At 39.7% G+C, this 12,171-nt stretch overlaps 2 protein-coding genes across 3 annotated transcripts; one reads left to right on the top strand and one right to left on the bottom strand.

The window, feature by feature from the left end:
* Positions 1-7,209: 7,209 nt before the first annotated feature.
* Positions 7,210-9,578, bottom strand: LOC122000693 (reticulon-like protein B12). Of its 2 annotated transcripts, none has more exons than XM_042555116.1 (4): positions 9,362-9,578; positions 8,818-8,998; positions 7,833-8,044; positions 7,210-7,443 (listed from the first exon to the last, which is right to left on the bottom strand). In XM_042555116.1, exons 1-4 carry the CDS (start codon positions 9,441-9,443, stop codon positions 7,277-7,279), a joined length of 642 nt encoding a protein of 213 aa, XP_042411050.1. In that variant the 5' UTR covers positions 9,444-9,578; the 3' UTR covers positions 7,210-7,276. The 2 variants fall into 2 exon arrangements, with proteins under 2 accessions (XP_042411050.1, XP_042411049.1); XM_042555115.1 differs by having other exon boundaries at positions 7,210-7,464; positions 9,362-9,577.
* A 493-nt stretch (positions 9,579-10,071) lies between these two features.
* On the top strand, positions 10,072-11,337 carry LOC122001924 (transcription factor MYB30-like). Its single transcript, XM_042556919.1, has 3 exons — positions 10,072-10,367; positions 10,487-10,613; positions 10,702-11,337. The coding sequence occupies exons 1-3, from the start codon at positions 10,072-10,074 to the stop codon at positions 11,335-11,337; spliced, it is 1,059 nt and encodes a 352-aa protein (XP_042412853.1).
* Positions 11,338-12,171: the final 834 nt, after the last annotated feature.

Genomic DNA, 12,171 nt, shown 5'->3' with positions numbered 1-12,171 from the left:
GAACCCGAGACCTTCGGTTTACGGATAATGTTAGAAACCAGTGAACCCAGCAGGGCCGTGCTGAAAGGAAGGAGAACCAAATATATTTATATTAGAGTTGGGTTCATTAAACCACTTAATATAAATAATAAACTTAAGTGGGGTTTGGTTTATTTTAGAAGTTTGGTTCGGCAAATCTCTCTTCACCGAAGCCCTCACGCCAATTTCTCTTCCAAAACCTCACCGCCGCCTCTCCCTTCTTCTCCTCTTCCTCACGCACGGCACACCAAGGCAAGGGTCCATAGGATCATCTTCCGGCGACGACTCCAACACGAAAGAGGTTCTTCTTCGCGAGAGGAACGCGAAGACGTGAGCGGATCGTCGAAAGGATCAGTTTTCTGGAAAACCTAGCGGATAGAATCGTAAGAAAACCTTACGATTGAGGTAAGAAACCCCTCACCTGCAGTATAATTGCTCTCGCTTGTTAGTTTTGGCATTAGTTCAGTAATTTTATAGTTTTCAGTTTTAGGGTATGCTTTTAGTGCACACCAAGCGTTCGATAGAATGCTCAGTTCCGAAGGATGCACCAATAGGCGTCCTAACAGAATGTAAAATGAATTAGAAACATTTTTCTCAGTTTATTATCAGTTATTACAGCTAATGGATCAGATATCCATTGGGTGGGCTCCCACAGTAGCCTCTAGGTTCAGATAACCTAGCTCTAGGTTCAGATAACCTAGAATAGCAAAGTAAAATAAAACAGTATTCAGTATTTTACTTTTGTTCAATTGGCACTGTACTTGGATCAGATATCCATGGGCTGGACTCCCACAGTCGTCCCTAGGTTCAGATAACCTAGTAACCCTGCTGGATTCGGAACTTGCAATCCCGGGTCTCGTAGGGATGCGCGCACAGTATGTACAGTTGCCAGGGCCCCAGCAGCATGTTTAGTATTTTCATCTATTATATGTATAGTTTTCAAATTTGAAACCAGTGATGAGAACACTAGTTTAGCTTTCAGTTCAGTTCAGGTTCAGTTTACATGATTCGAGTTCATGTACAGATTTAGATATATGCAGGATTAGTTCAGTTTTATGCTCATTTTATAAGTATGTCATGTTCAGTTTAAAGCATGTTCAGTTTTTATGTTATGTCATGCTTTGTATGATACCATGCCATGCCATGCTTGCATATTCAGTATGTTTTAAACAGCATGATTTAAAAACATAATCGCATCGTTGCATGTTTTAGTGAGGTAGATGGTTTCTTACTAAGTTTTAAGCTTACAGATACTATTTTCCTTATACTGCAGATACAGGTAAAAGGAAAATGGACTAGCAGTGGAGGCTGGAGGTCAATGCAGATGAGGATGTGTGTGGAAGGAACTGGAATAAAAGATCCTCTGGGGATTTAGCATTTACTTTAGCACTTTTCAGTTTATTAGTTCAATTTCATGTTTTAAGCAATTAGAACTTTTAGAAATTCATATCTTCATGCACTTTAAGTTGTTAAAATGCCATGAACCAGTAAACCTTGCTTTAGCTTAAGTTAGAATTGTTACTACATGTTGTTAGAATGTTTATTATACATTAGATAGTTGTAGTGGGAGGTTTTGGCACGAACTAGTGCTGAAATCAGAGTTTCTGATTCGAAATCAGAAACCCTGATCGGTCAGCCGACCGATCAGGAATGAGTTGGTGTCACGGGATCGGTCAGCCGACCGACCCAGGCACAAACAGAGAGTTGGCAAGGGTTATGGATCGGTCAGCCGACCGATCCCGTAGCGAACAGAAAGCTAGGAAGTGCACTGATCGGTTTACCGACCGATCAGGGCGCTCCTGGATCGGTCGGTAGACCGATCCAACTGCATACAGAACGCAGCAGAAGCACAGAGGCTCACCGATCGGTCTCCCGATCGATCAGGGTGTTCCTGGATCGGTCGGTAGACCGATCCAGTTGCGTACAGAAGCGAGGTAAGCTTATGGATCGGTTAGCCGACCGATCCAGAGGGTGCCTCCGTGCCAGTATCAGCTGGAACGATCTGTGAATCGTTCCGACGGCTCAATCGACTCACGGATTGGTTGAAATGTCTGATTTCAGTTAGCAGGACATTCGAGAGGCATAGATTGTCTCTCCTAGCATGTGTACAACACTTAGATACTCTTAGAATGTCAGGTTAAGACTTTACAGAATCAGTTAGTGAAATTTTAAATTAGCTCAGTTTCCGCACAGTCGGTATAGCAGTATTGTAGCGATTCGCCTTACAACCTAGTCAGTAGAAGGCGGGTCGTTACACGGCCTCTCCAGAATATATGAATGGTGCCGAATTAAAGTGTCCGTGCAATCATAAAAATTGTCAAAGTAGAGCCTTCCGTGATGAAGATACTGTAAAAATGAATATATGTAGGAATGGTTTTGTGTCAAATTACTACAATTGGTACTGTCTTGAAGAACCTTATTTGTATGAACCAATTGGGTCTTCCGATTGTTCATCATCTGGCACAACTATTACTGCACATCATCAACTTATGATATTGGAATATAATTAATGGTTCATGATGCAATGAATGTCGCAGTTGATTATTCCAATATAAATAAAAGACCAGCACTTGAATATCAGCAACTATATGAAATGTTAAAGGCTAGTGAAGGAGAAGTGTGGGAAGACATTCCCTCAGATCACTCGCAATTATCAGCTACTGCAAGGTTATTAAATATGAAAGCATAATATCATTTTTCTGAAAGATGTTATAATGATATATGTCAATTGATGTCAGAGATGCTTCCTGCTGACAATATAATGACAGATAGTTTTTACAGTACCAAGAAATTGTTTAGAGGTTTAGGTTTGCCTATAGAAAAGATCGATTGTTGTGCAAACAACTGCATGATATTTTGGAATGAAGATAATGAACTGAGTTAATGCAAAATCTGTACTCATCCTCGTTATAAGAATCGTACTCGCATACCAGGGAAGAAGAAAAAAAATATTGCTTGGAAAGTGATGTATTACTTTCCTTTAACTGCTAGACTTCAACGCTTATATGAATCTGTCGCTACAACTTGTCACATGACGTGGCATCATGAACATGAGCATGAAGGAGGAATTATGTGTCATCCTTGTGATTCCTCTGCATGATCTTGATACTGTATAATATTTCGAATTATACATCAATCTCATCATAATTTATTGTATTTTACTTTTTGCAAGATTTTACACTATTAGTTGTTTTTGTAGTATTTGTTATCATGATATGGATTTATATATTTGAGCATAGAAATATTGTGATCTATATATGGATGCTTTGTTTATATTGTGTTTCTTTCTATATGTATGGAGTGTTTGTTTCTATATGTATGGATTGTGTTAGTTTGTTTGTATTTATATATGGATTGTTAAGATTAATTTGTAAACTGTGGTTGTATGAATTGTTAGTATGTGTAAAATATGATTGTGTGTATGGATTGTATAATATGATGTTTATATGTATGAAATACCATCGATTGTGATGGTTTTATATGGATATATAATTTGTATACACGGTTAAATGGGAATACAATTGGGTGTTGTTTGTTTTGTTTTATTTTCTGACTGAATACCGACGGAATATGTATACTGTCGGTATTTTGTATTGTAATTTGTCAACGAAAATGCGATTTCTGTCGGCAATTTCCGACGGACACGTAATTTCCGTCGACAATTACCAACGGAATTGATAGTTCCGTCGGCAATTGCCGACGAAAATCATATTTCCATCGGTTGTTTACGATACAAGGCCTACACCTGGCTCCGACGAAATTAATTATTCCGTCGGAAAAGTTAGCGACAGCTGTCCAGCGGGGTTTACTAACGAGATTATATTTCCGTTGGGAAAAAAAGGTTTCGACGCACATCCTTGCAACCGATTGTTTTCCGTCGAAAATCCATCGGGACAAGGCCGTACCGATGGATAGTTCTGCCAGTAAGCCTGGAAATTTTTGTAGTGATTAATAGAATTTAGTTTCATGAGCAAGAGATCGTATATTGGAGTCTTTTAGTTTTAGGCATTTGAACAGACTACTTAATTCTCCATAGCATACTTTCATGGCGAAGATTTTAGGAGATTTGGAGAGATTGTTTAAGTGTATATTTGGATGGGGTGAGAAAGAAAAGGGATGAGAAGTATTTATGTTCCATAGCAAACGAATCGAGCGGGCTCGCGAGCTTTCCGAGCGGGCTAAAAAAATATTCGATTGGTATTAGAATTTATTGAATTGGAGCCGAACTCGAACATGTTCGAACTTTTTTCGAGTCGAACTCGAGCCCAAATTATATTGTTCAAGCCATAGCCTTAATATTTATTAATATAAGTTAAATATATATTAAATAAATAAATTTTGAGTCTTTCGAACATATTTTTGAGCAATAATTCGAATAGTTCATGAACATATTCGAATATTTCAAACCTAACTCGAAGCCGAGCCCTAATTTGAACCGAACTCGAATCAAATATTTTGTATTTTTCGAGCTTCGAATCAAGCTCGAAATTATTTCGAGCCAAATTTAAGTCTTAAATTTTTCTACATATTCGGCTCGATTCGATTCGTTTACATCTTTAATCGGGAGGGGATAGAATTTATTATTATTAATGCAACGTATGTTATCTTGTATGGGAAAAAATAAAAGAGAAATTAAGATTAAATATATAAAATTATAAAATTATCCTACTTCTTTAAAATTAAATTAATAAAATTATTATTAATGATTTTAATAGATGAAAATATATAGAATAAATAAATATAATTTATCTATAATTTTTAAATTATATATATATATATATAAAAGAAATTTGACCTATTCCTAAGCATGTAAGGTGAAGGCTTACCTTTCTCTCCTCTTCCCCTCCTTAACTCACTCCATCCGAATAAGGGTCAATTCTTCCCTTCTCCTTATTTATCCTTCCCTCCTTCCCTCCTCTTCCTCCCCCCCCAAACATAGGCTAAGATTTCTGGGCAAAGAGTGTTAACATAATTTATGTTGTAATAATGCAAATGCTTATTATCAAGAAAATAGATCATAAAATTTAAATTCTCTAGAAAATTCAAAATGAATGGTGCTTAAATATATCCAGAGTCATAATTCTAAAAAAAGGTAGAATTTAGAGCCCGGAAACAAGCAGAGCAATGGCTTCATCCCTATAGGCCCATGCCATGCCATTGATCTAGTTGAATTCTATTGGTCTCCACGTGATCATGCCCAGTTAACTAAAAGTGACAGATTTGCTATATTGGAGAAGGATGAATTCCATGTGAGCACATGTATTGGAAAAAAATTACTCCCATCTTCCCAACGATCGGTCATAAACTGACTCAACTCTGTTCATGAAGACGGACTGAGGGATGCATGAGCGTAACTGCTAACCGATCGAGCTGGACTGCACACAGCTTAACAGTTGGCAACCATCTACTGCAAGCACGCGTGTAATGCTAGTTATCGTCCCCCACTAGACCGAGGGCGGAGGTCCGGAGGATCTGCATGCGGGACTCCATGGGGAAGGTCACCATAATCTTGTCCACTTCGATCCGCTACACCCGTCCGTGAGCCAGTGCAGTGCAGTCACGTTGTTGCTGCATGCGCGCGACTGGATGCCAGTCTCCAGGCTCAGGCTTTACGATTAACGCAGCAGCTCCGACTGCGATGTGTCACTGTTGCTGATGTTAATCCGGCACGTTCGTACATTAATCTTTTCTCGCCCTCGCCAGTCGCCAAGAGAAGAACAAGCCACGGTCGATCTCAAGCTACTAGTAATTGGCTCTCTCTATATATATGCCCCTCTTCTCCACATATATCTAGCTACATCCTAGCCACTTCTCTTCTCCTATTGTTTGTCTTCTTTTTTTGTTAAGTTCAAGGACTTGGTGCGTGCATGGAATCGACGATTGAGCAACGGTTGCTGTTTGCTGCTGCAGCATCATGGAGATTCACAGGCTCTGGTAAGAGATCTCGGAAGATGTAGGTGAGGGAGCAGTATACTGAGAATCTTGATGATGCTGCATTGGCAAATAATGACTAATTACTAATAGATATACTGAAATTGAGTTGAAGTTGATCTTCTTGATAAGGTACTAATTAGATCATCTCGGCTAAATTAAATTAGCTTTGATTGCAATTAATTGAAGCAACCAATTGCCCATTTATGTCGTCAAGTATTAATTTATTATTCTACTGCTGCATCTCGCAGAAACGTGCAGATTTACATGAGAAGCTTAGCTAGCCATCACAAGTGTTCGTTTTTCCCGGAGACGAGTACAGAGTCCATAATTGCATGCAGTCTTCAGTGCTTGTGCATGACCTCCTGGAAATCTACCTACATTACATATTGAAGCATACATGATTAAATTAGTATAAGCTGTTAAGGCATGCTTTTGGACACCAATCTCTCTCTGTTCCTCAATTCCTCATGCTCACTAATCTCTCCCTGAGCAACCTGCCGGAAATCAATGGCCACAAGCTCGACCTTTTCCTCTTTGTATTATCTTTTTCTTCTATTAATAATGATGCCAAAATTAAAGCAGCGGGGAGCCAGACAACAATAGGTACAACACTGTACTATCAGATTCTTCTTGGGATCCGTGCCTTCGTTCAACTGTTCACTCCATTAATCGCCTTTCTCATAACCCGTTCTCCTTTCCCTCTGACCTCTCCTCAACCAAACCCTGACGTTATCCCTTCTACGTTCCTAGGAATTCCAATTCACCGCTGCAGAAAGCTCGGGAGCTCCACCACCAGAGGGGGTGTAATACGGCTTCCAGCCGCAGCTTCTCTGCCATGGAAGAAGAAAGGTGTGAGCTTTCGAAGAGAATAGAAGTGAGGCTTTGCCAGGATAATGATCCTAAGCCAATAACCCCTTCGATCTCTCATTCAATCGATTTCTCTTACATGCTGTGGCGAGAGGCGTCATGGCTGAGTTTAGCCTCCTGGACTGACAATTCTACTCATGGCAGTAGCATATATATACTCGTGGCAATTTACAGAGAAACATGGAGCCCCATACCTGATGCATTCGGAATCCCTGGATCCCAATTCATTCATGGTGCGATCCAAAGACTTTGTAATTTTAGAATGTTCTACTTGATGCAAACAATAGCTTTTGTAGCAAAATTCCCCGAATGCTATAATTTCCATTCAGAGGTGGAACTGTGTTAGCCCTGTTTTTTCTCTGCAATTGAACCAAGTTCTTTTGCAACACATTTCACTCAAAAACACCTTGATATAATATTTTCAAGAGCATATTGGACAAAATTCCCCAAAGTATAATCACACATCAGCAAGTAAATTCTTCTTTAACAAAATCCACTTCTTAACTTGAATGTAGTAGTTGTTAAACGACTCAATGTACACCCTCTGGTACATCTGCACTTCCATGTGTACTGTCTTCACACGTCTATCAACGCCATCTTCATACTTCCCATACAGTGCTGGGACTGTTAAGATGAGTACAACGCCTGTTAGGAAGAAAAAAGGAAATGAATTTAATTCCAATGTTCAAGCTGAATGTTTTTAGAAATTCAACCTCATTAGATTACTTGTAAAATTATATTGCAGGTATTCATTTTGACGAACGAGGAAAACAGGATTGCCTAATTCACTGATACTAAAGTTTTGATTTCAGTAGCAATTTTAAAGCCACATAAACTCTATGTTCATAAAAAAAATTATATGGTTTACCCGAGAATTGGTTTGGGTATTAATCATCTACAATAAAGTCTCTTTTTCCTGATGTTCCTAGAATATTTCCCAGGTGAAATTGGAAATTGTGTCAACAGAAAACTTAAATATGATGAATCTAGTAAACATTCTCAAAATAACTTACTCGTGTAACTCAATGTAAGAATATCAGCCAAACGACCAATTGTAGAGGCTAGCAATAAGCACATAGCAATGGAATAGAAAAGTTTGGAATCCTTCCCCCGTGCAATATCATTGAACGCAGAGAAGATTTTGTTTGCATGGAATTGACAAAAATCTGAAGCTTCATGTATCATTTCTTCAGTTAGGTACATCTCTGGTATGGGTGGAGGCGGTCTGCATTTGTATCAGTAAATATGTTTAGAAATTTTTTCCAAGACATACTGCAGTAAGGACACAGGAAATGCATTATATTCCTTGCACATTCATATATGAATAAAATGGGTGGTGAGTACGGGTTATCCATTTGTTCTTTATAAGAATTCTTTGCTCAAATTTCCAAGCTTCATTCAGATGTAAACTCAATCTCAGGATTAGGACACTAAAAAAATGTTGATTACGTTTACAGAAAAACCTTCATCTCAGGCTTCTTAACCTACCTTTTTAGTTTAACATATTCCTATTTTTTTCAGACCACATCTACAGAAATTCCATCTTAAACTGAATGAGAATGATTCAGGAGATAAATAAGTTACATATATCAGTATATTATTAACATCCATTTAATGTAGGTTTCTTTTCCAGTTAAGCACTCGTATAAGTTTCTGATATTTGTTTCAAAACTTCAAGAATGCACTGCACTGACTTAAATGTTATAGTTCTGTCTTGAAGCTTTATGAGAAATTATGTATCAACCTTCCACCAGTCCACCTGGACAACAAAGGATGATATTGGCTATTAATTATTCATGTTTCCAAATTTAGAATTCCTTCAGACACTTAATAAAACATTCAGCAATCAGTTAAACAAAATAGATGAATTAATTACAGAACAGAGCCTTGCTACAATACTACAGTCTAAAAGAGCTCGACAAAATAATCTGTGATTAAAAGGTTAAAACATAATTTCACGAAACAAATAAAGTCAAAATGCGAAAACATGGCATTCACCTGTTGAGAACTTCCGCAGCCTTTGCCCACACAAAAAGGATGGAGATCAAGAGAAGCAGAACATTTGAGACAAGCGACAGAAGGGTATATCCAGCTACCTCAAAGATGATCCAAGACGCAAGTACACCAACGAGAATTCCCACGGTTACATTCTTCTTCCTCCAGAGGATCACATCAGCAACTATCAGGCACAATTACAGTGAGTCACTGATCAGGACACAAGCATTTTTTAATTCCACTCCCAATTCTCATTTTATTTCTCTCCATGTAACCCTAATCGAAGTAAAAATATCACAACTAGATTCGCCAATAGTAGAAAGAAGGGAAAAAAAAACGGATCGGGAAACTAATAAAGGTGCACCAAAATCGATGAGAAAACTTCCATCGAGTAGACTCTCACAGCTGAAGAAATCGCATAACACTCGACGATCGGACTGTCAGAATCGAAGCAAGCGACGTGGGAGATGAAACATCCAAACTCCGACTAACATAGAATCAAGAAAGAGAATTGAAAAAAAAAAAATTGCATTCTCGGTGGACATACTCATTCCGCCGCCGAGGATCTGGTGAAGGGATCGATGCTTGCCCGAGGATTCCTGCGCGGATTGATCTTGGACGGCGATCATCTCTTGTTCCGTCCGAGGGCTGGGAATGGGAAGTGAGGAGAGGGTAAAGCGGTAGGTGGAACCGCCGATTAAGGTGGCGGCTCGCTTTTTCAGCAGGCGGAAAAAGACGAAGGCCAGCTAATGGTCCCTCCTCCCCACTCCCCCTCTTCAATAATTTATTTTTATTTTTATAAAATTCTTCTTAAAATATTTAAAATTATTAAAACATCCTTCAAATAAAATAATGTTTTTAATATTCTTTTTTTTTTAAAAAAAATGAGACTTTTCAAATCCATAACATATATGTCAGGTATTAATCTTCCCATTTAATGATCATTAACAACTAAGACCAATTTAAGGACATGCGATTACACACTTTCCTTGTAAACCCTCCCATCGCTGCGCAGCGAACTCAGAATTCGTCCTCGCCTTCAAGTCACCGCAGTCAACAACGAGACGAGCACAATAACAGGAGGCGAAACGTTTCAGGAGAAGCAGCTCTGCAGCCGTCCGATCGGGTCAGATCAACGGCCGTGTGCAATTACACAACTAATAAATAGTCGTAATTATTATATTCATAAAGGCCGTCACCTCGCCCCTTTCCTTCCCATCTTTCATTTTCCAGTCCCTTCGTCTTCTTCAATTAGTCATGGAGGAGGAGGGTGAGAAGAATAGCGCCGATCTCAATCCCTATTGCTCTCTCTGGCAACCGCCTCCCTTTGTGATCCCAAATACTGCCTTCTTGAGTGCATTTCTGCCTGAAGGAATTTTGCTAGACGATGGGGATTTTGTTGCAGAGTCGATGAAGGTGATCAAAAGTGAGGATGATTACTGCGGAGAGAGCAGGCCGGCGAGAAATACCTCGTCGAATTCCTGTAATGGCAGTGCCCCTGCAGCTTCGGCAAATGCGATTGTCAAAGGCCAATGGACAGCTGAGGAAGATTGGTATTCTCTTCACTTAATTTGCGTGCGTGCGTGCGTGCGTGCATGCATGCATGAATTATGTGTGGTGAACTCGTGATGAAGGTTGCTCTGTTTCTATTCGCCTCTGTTTTCGTTCGCAGCATGTTAGTTAGATTGGTGAAGCAACACGGCGTGAGGAAATGGTCTCAGATTGCTAAGAACTTGGCTGGAAGGATCGGGAAGCAGTGCAGAGAAAGATGGCACAATCATCTACGACCGGACATCAAGGTCTCCAACTGATTCGAGTATCAATCTTAATCGAAATTAAAATTGTATTGACGGTCGAATTTGTGGTTTACAAAATGTATATGATTAGAAGGATACGTGGACAGAGGAGGAGGAGAGGCAAATGGTGCAAGCGCACGTGAGGTACGGCAACCGATGGGCCGAGATCGCGAAGCACATCCCTGGCCGCTCAGAGAACTCCATCAAAAACCACTGGAACGCCACGAAGCGCCGGCTCAACGCCAAGCGAAGGAGAAAAGGGTCAAAAGCTTCTGCCGCCAAGGCCGCCGCGGCCTGCAGCGGCGTCCTTCAAGACTACATCCGCACCAAATTACTCGATCACTCGCAAGCAGCCGGCACGGTCGTGATGCATGGCTCCGCGAAAGGCGATATGGAGGGATCCGTGTTCCCTGATGTTTTCCGTGATCCGACATTCGATAGCTTTCCGAGCATCCTCGACGATGACTTGATCCGATGCACGCTGATGCCTGATCACGCGTCGCCTGATGCAGCGTTTTACCGAGCCTTGGAAAGTGGTTCCGGCAGTCACCATCATCCGGACGGAGCCGCGGCAAATGACGTGAATTATATCGAGACGATGGATGGTTACAGTCCTGGCGGTTCCAAGAGAGATTTGGATCTGGTGGAGATGTTGACGCTGCAGTTCTCTTCTCAGAGTAGCAGCGGCAACAGTGCTACTGCGTTACTGAGCGCTAACCGATCATAATTGCTTAGTGTACGTTTGATTAATTAGTGGAATTAATGGTTAACTTAGAACGATGGGGAATGGAAAAAAGAAAAATACAAGTGTGGAGTTTCTTGTGTGCATGTAGATATGGTTTACTTGGTCAGACAAGACGTGGATGTGCGTGTTCTGATTAAGAGTTTGGACGAGAGGACAAAAACAGTAAGAGGGTTTACTCGTCGTACGTTCTGCTTTCAATTGTAATGTTTTGTCTGGTCTTCCGCGCCTGAATTGTGATTCCTATGAATATGATATTAAACGTGAACTAGGGTTTCTATATCTAAGACTAAGCATGCATGAAGAGCATGGTGTGGTCTCTTTAAGATGATATTGTTTAATTAAAGAAAATTTAGATAGAATAATGGAGGAATGGAATAGGAAATGAGAGAAGTCCTATATATTGGAAAGTAAGTTGAACAACAAATATTACAGTTAGATGTTCGGTATATATATTACTCCTCCTCAACATGATGAAAAATGCCTTTTAGATACAGCCGTCTTACTTGGGAAGACAGTACATATATAGGGATTAAAATACTTTCGTATCTAAATAATCCAACGAGATTAACAGAATATTGCAAAAAATTTAAAAATTAAATTCAATGTGTATAGTTCCATTTATTATATCTATTAAATTGTAGCGAGCAGACTTCCAAAAGCTAGAGTCAGGTTTACGACCTACGTTGCCTTCGTCATCCACCGATTATATTGATGTTCAATTAGCGCAAATTGAAAATTAAAAGGTGGTGAATTATGGAAAAGAACGCAATTAAAGGATGTTAACATCCGATAAATTAAAAGAGGAGTAACCGAAAG

The sequence above is a fragment of the Zingiber officinale genome, chromosome 7A (assembly GCF_018446385.1).
Source record: "Zingiber officinale cultivar Zhangliang chromosome 7A, Zo_v1.1, whole genome shotgun sequence".
Taxonomy (NCBI): domain Eukaryota; kingdom Viridiplantae; phylum Streptophyta; class Magnoliopsida; order Zingiberales; family Zingiberaceae; genus Zingiber; species Zingiber officinale.
Note: the sequence above shows the minus strand (reverse complement) of the source record. Positions and strands in the feature narration are given on the sequence as shown.

Coding starts and splice junctions, on each gene's coding strand:
- LOC122000693 (XM_042555115.1), bottom strand. CDS start 9,443: ATGATCGCCGTCCAAGATCAATCCGCGCAGGAATCCTCGGGCAAGCAT. Junction 8,999..9,361: donor GATCCTCGGCGGCGGAATGA/GTATGTCCACCG, acceptor TGTGCCTGATAG/TTGCTGATGTGATCCTCTGG. Junction 7,465..7,832: donor TCTTACATTGAGTTACACGA/GTAAGTTATTTT, acceptor TCTTCCTAACAG/GCGTTGTACTCATCTTAACA.
- LOC122001924 (XM_042556919.1), top strand. CDS start 10,072: ATGGAGGAGGAGGGTGAGAAGAATAGCGCCGATCTCAATCCCTATTGC. Junction 10,368..10,486: donor TGGACAGCTGAGGAAGATTG/GTATTCTCTTCA, acceptor TTTCGTTCGCAG/CATGTTAGTTAGATTGGTGA. Junction 10,614..10,701: donor ATCTACGACCGGACATCAAG/GTCTCCAACTGA, acceptor GTATATGATTAG/AAGGATACGTGGACAGAGGA.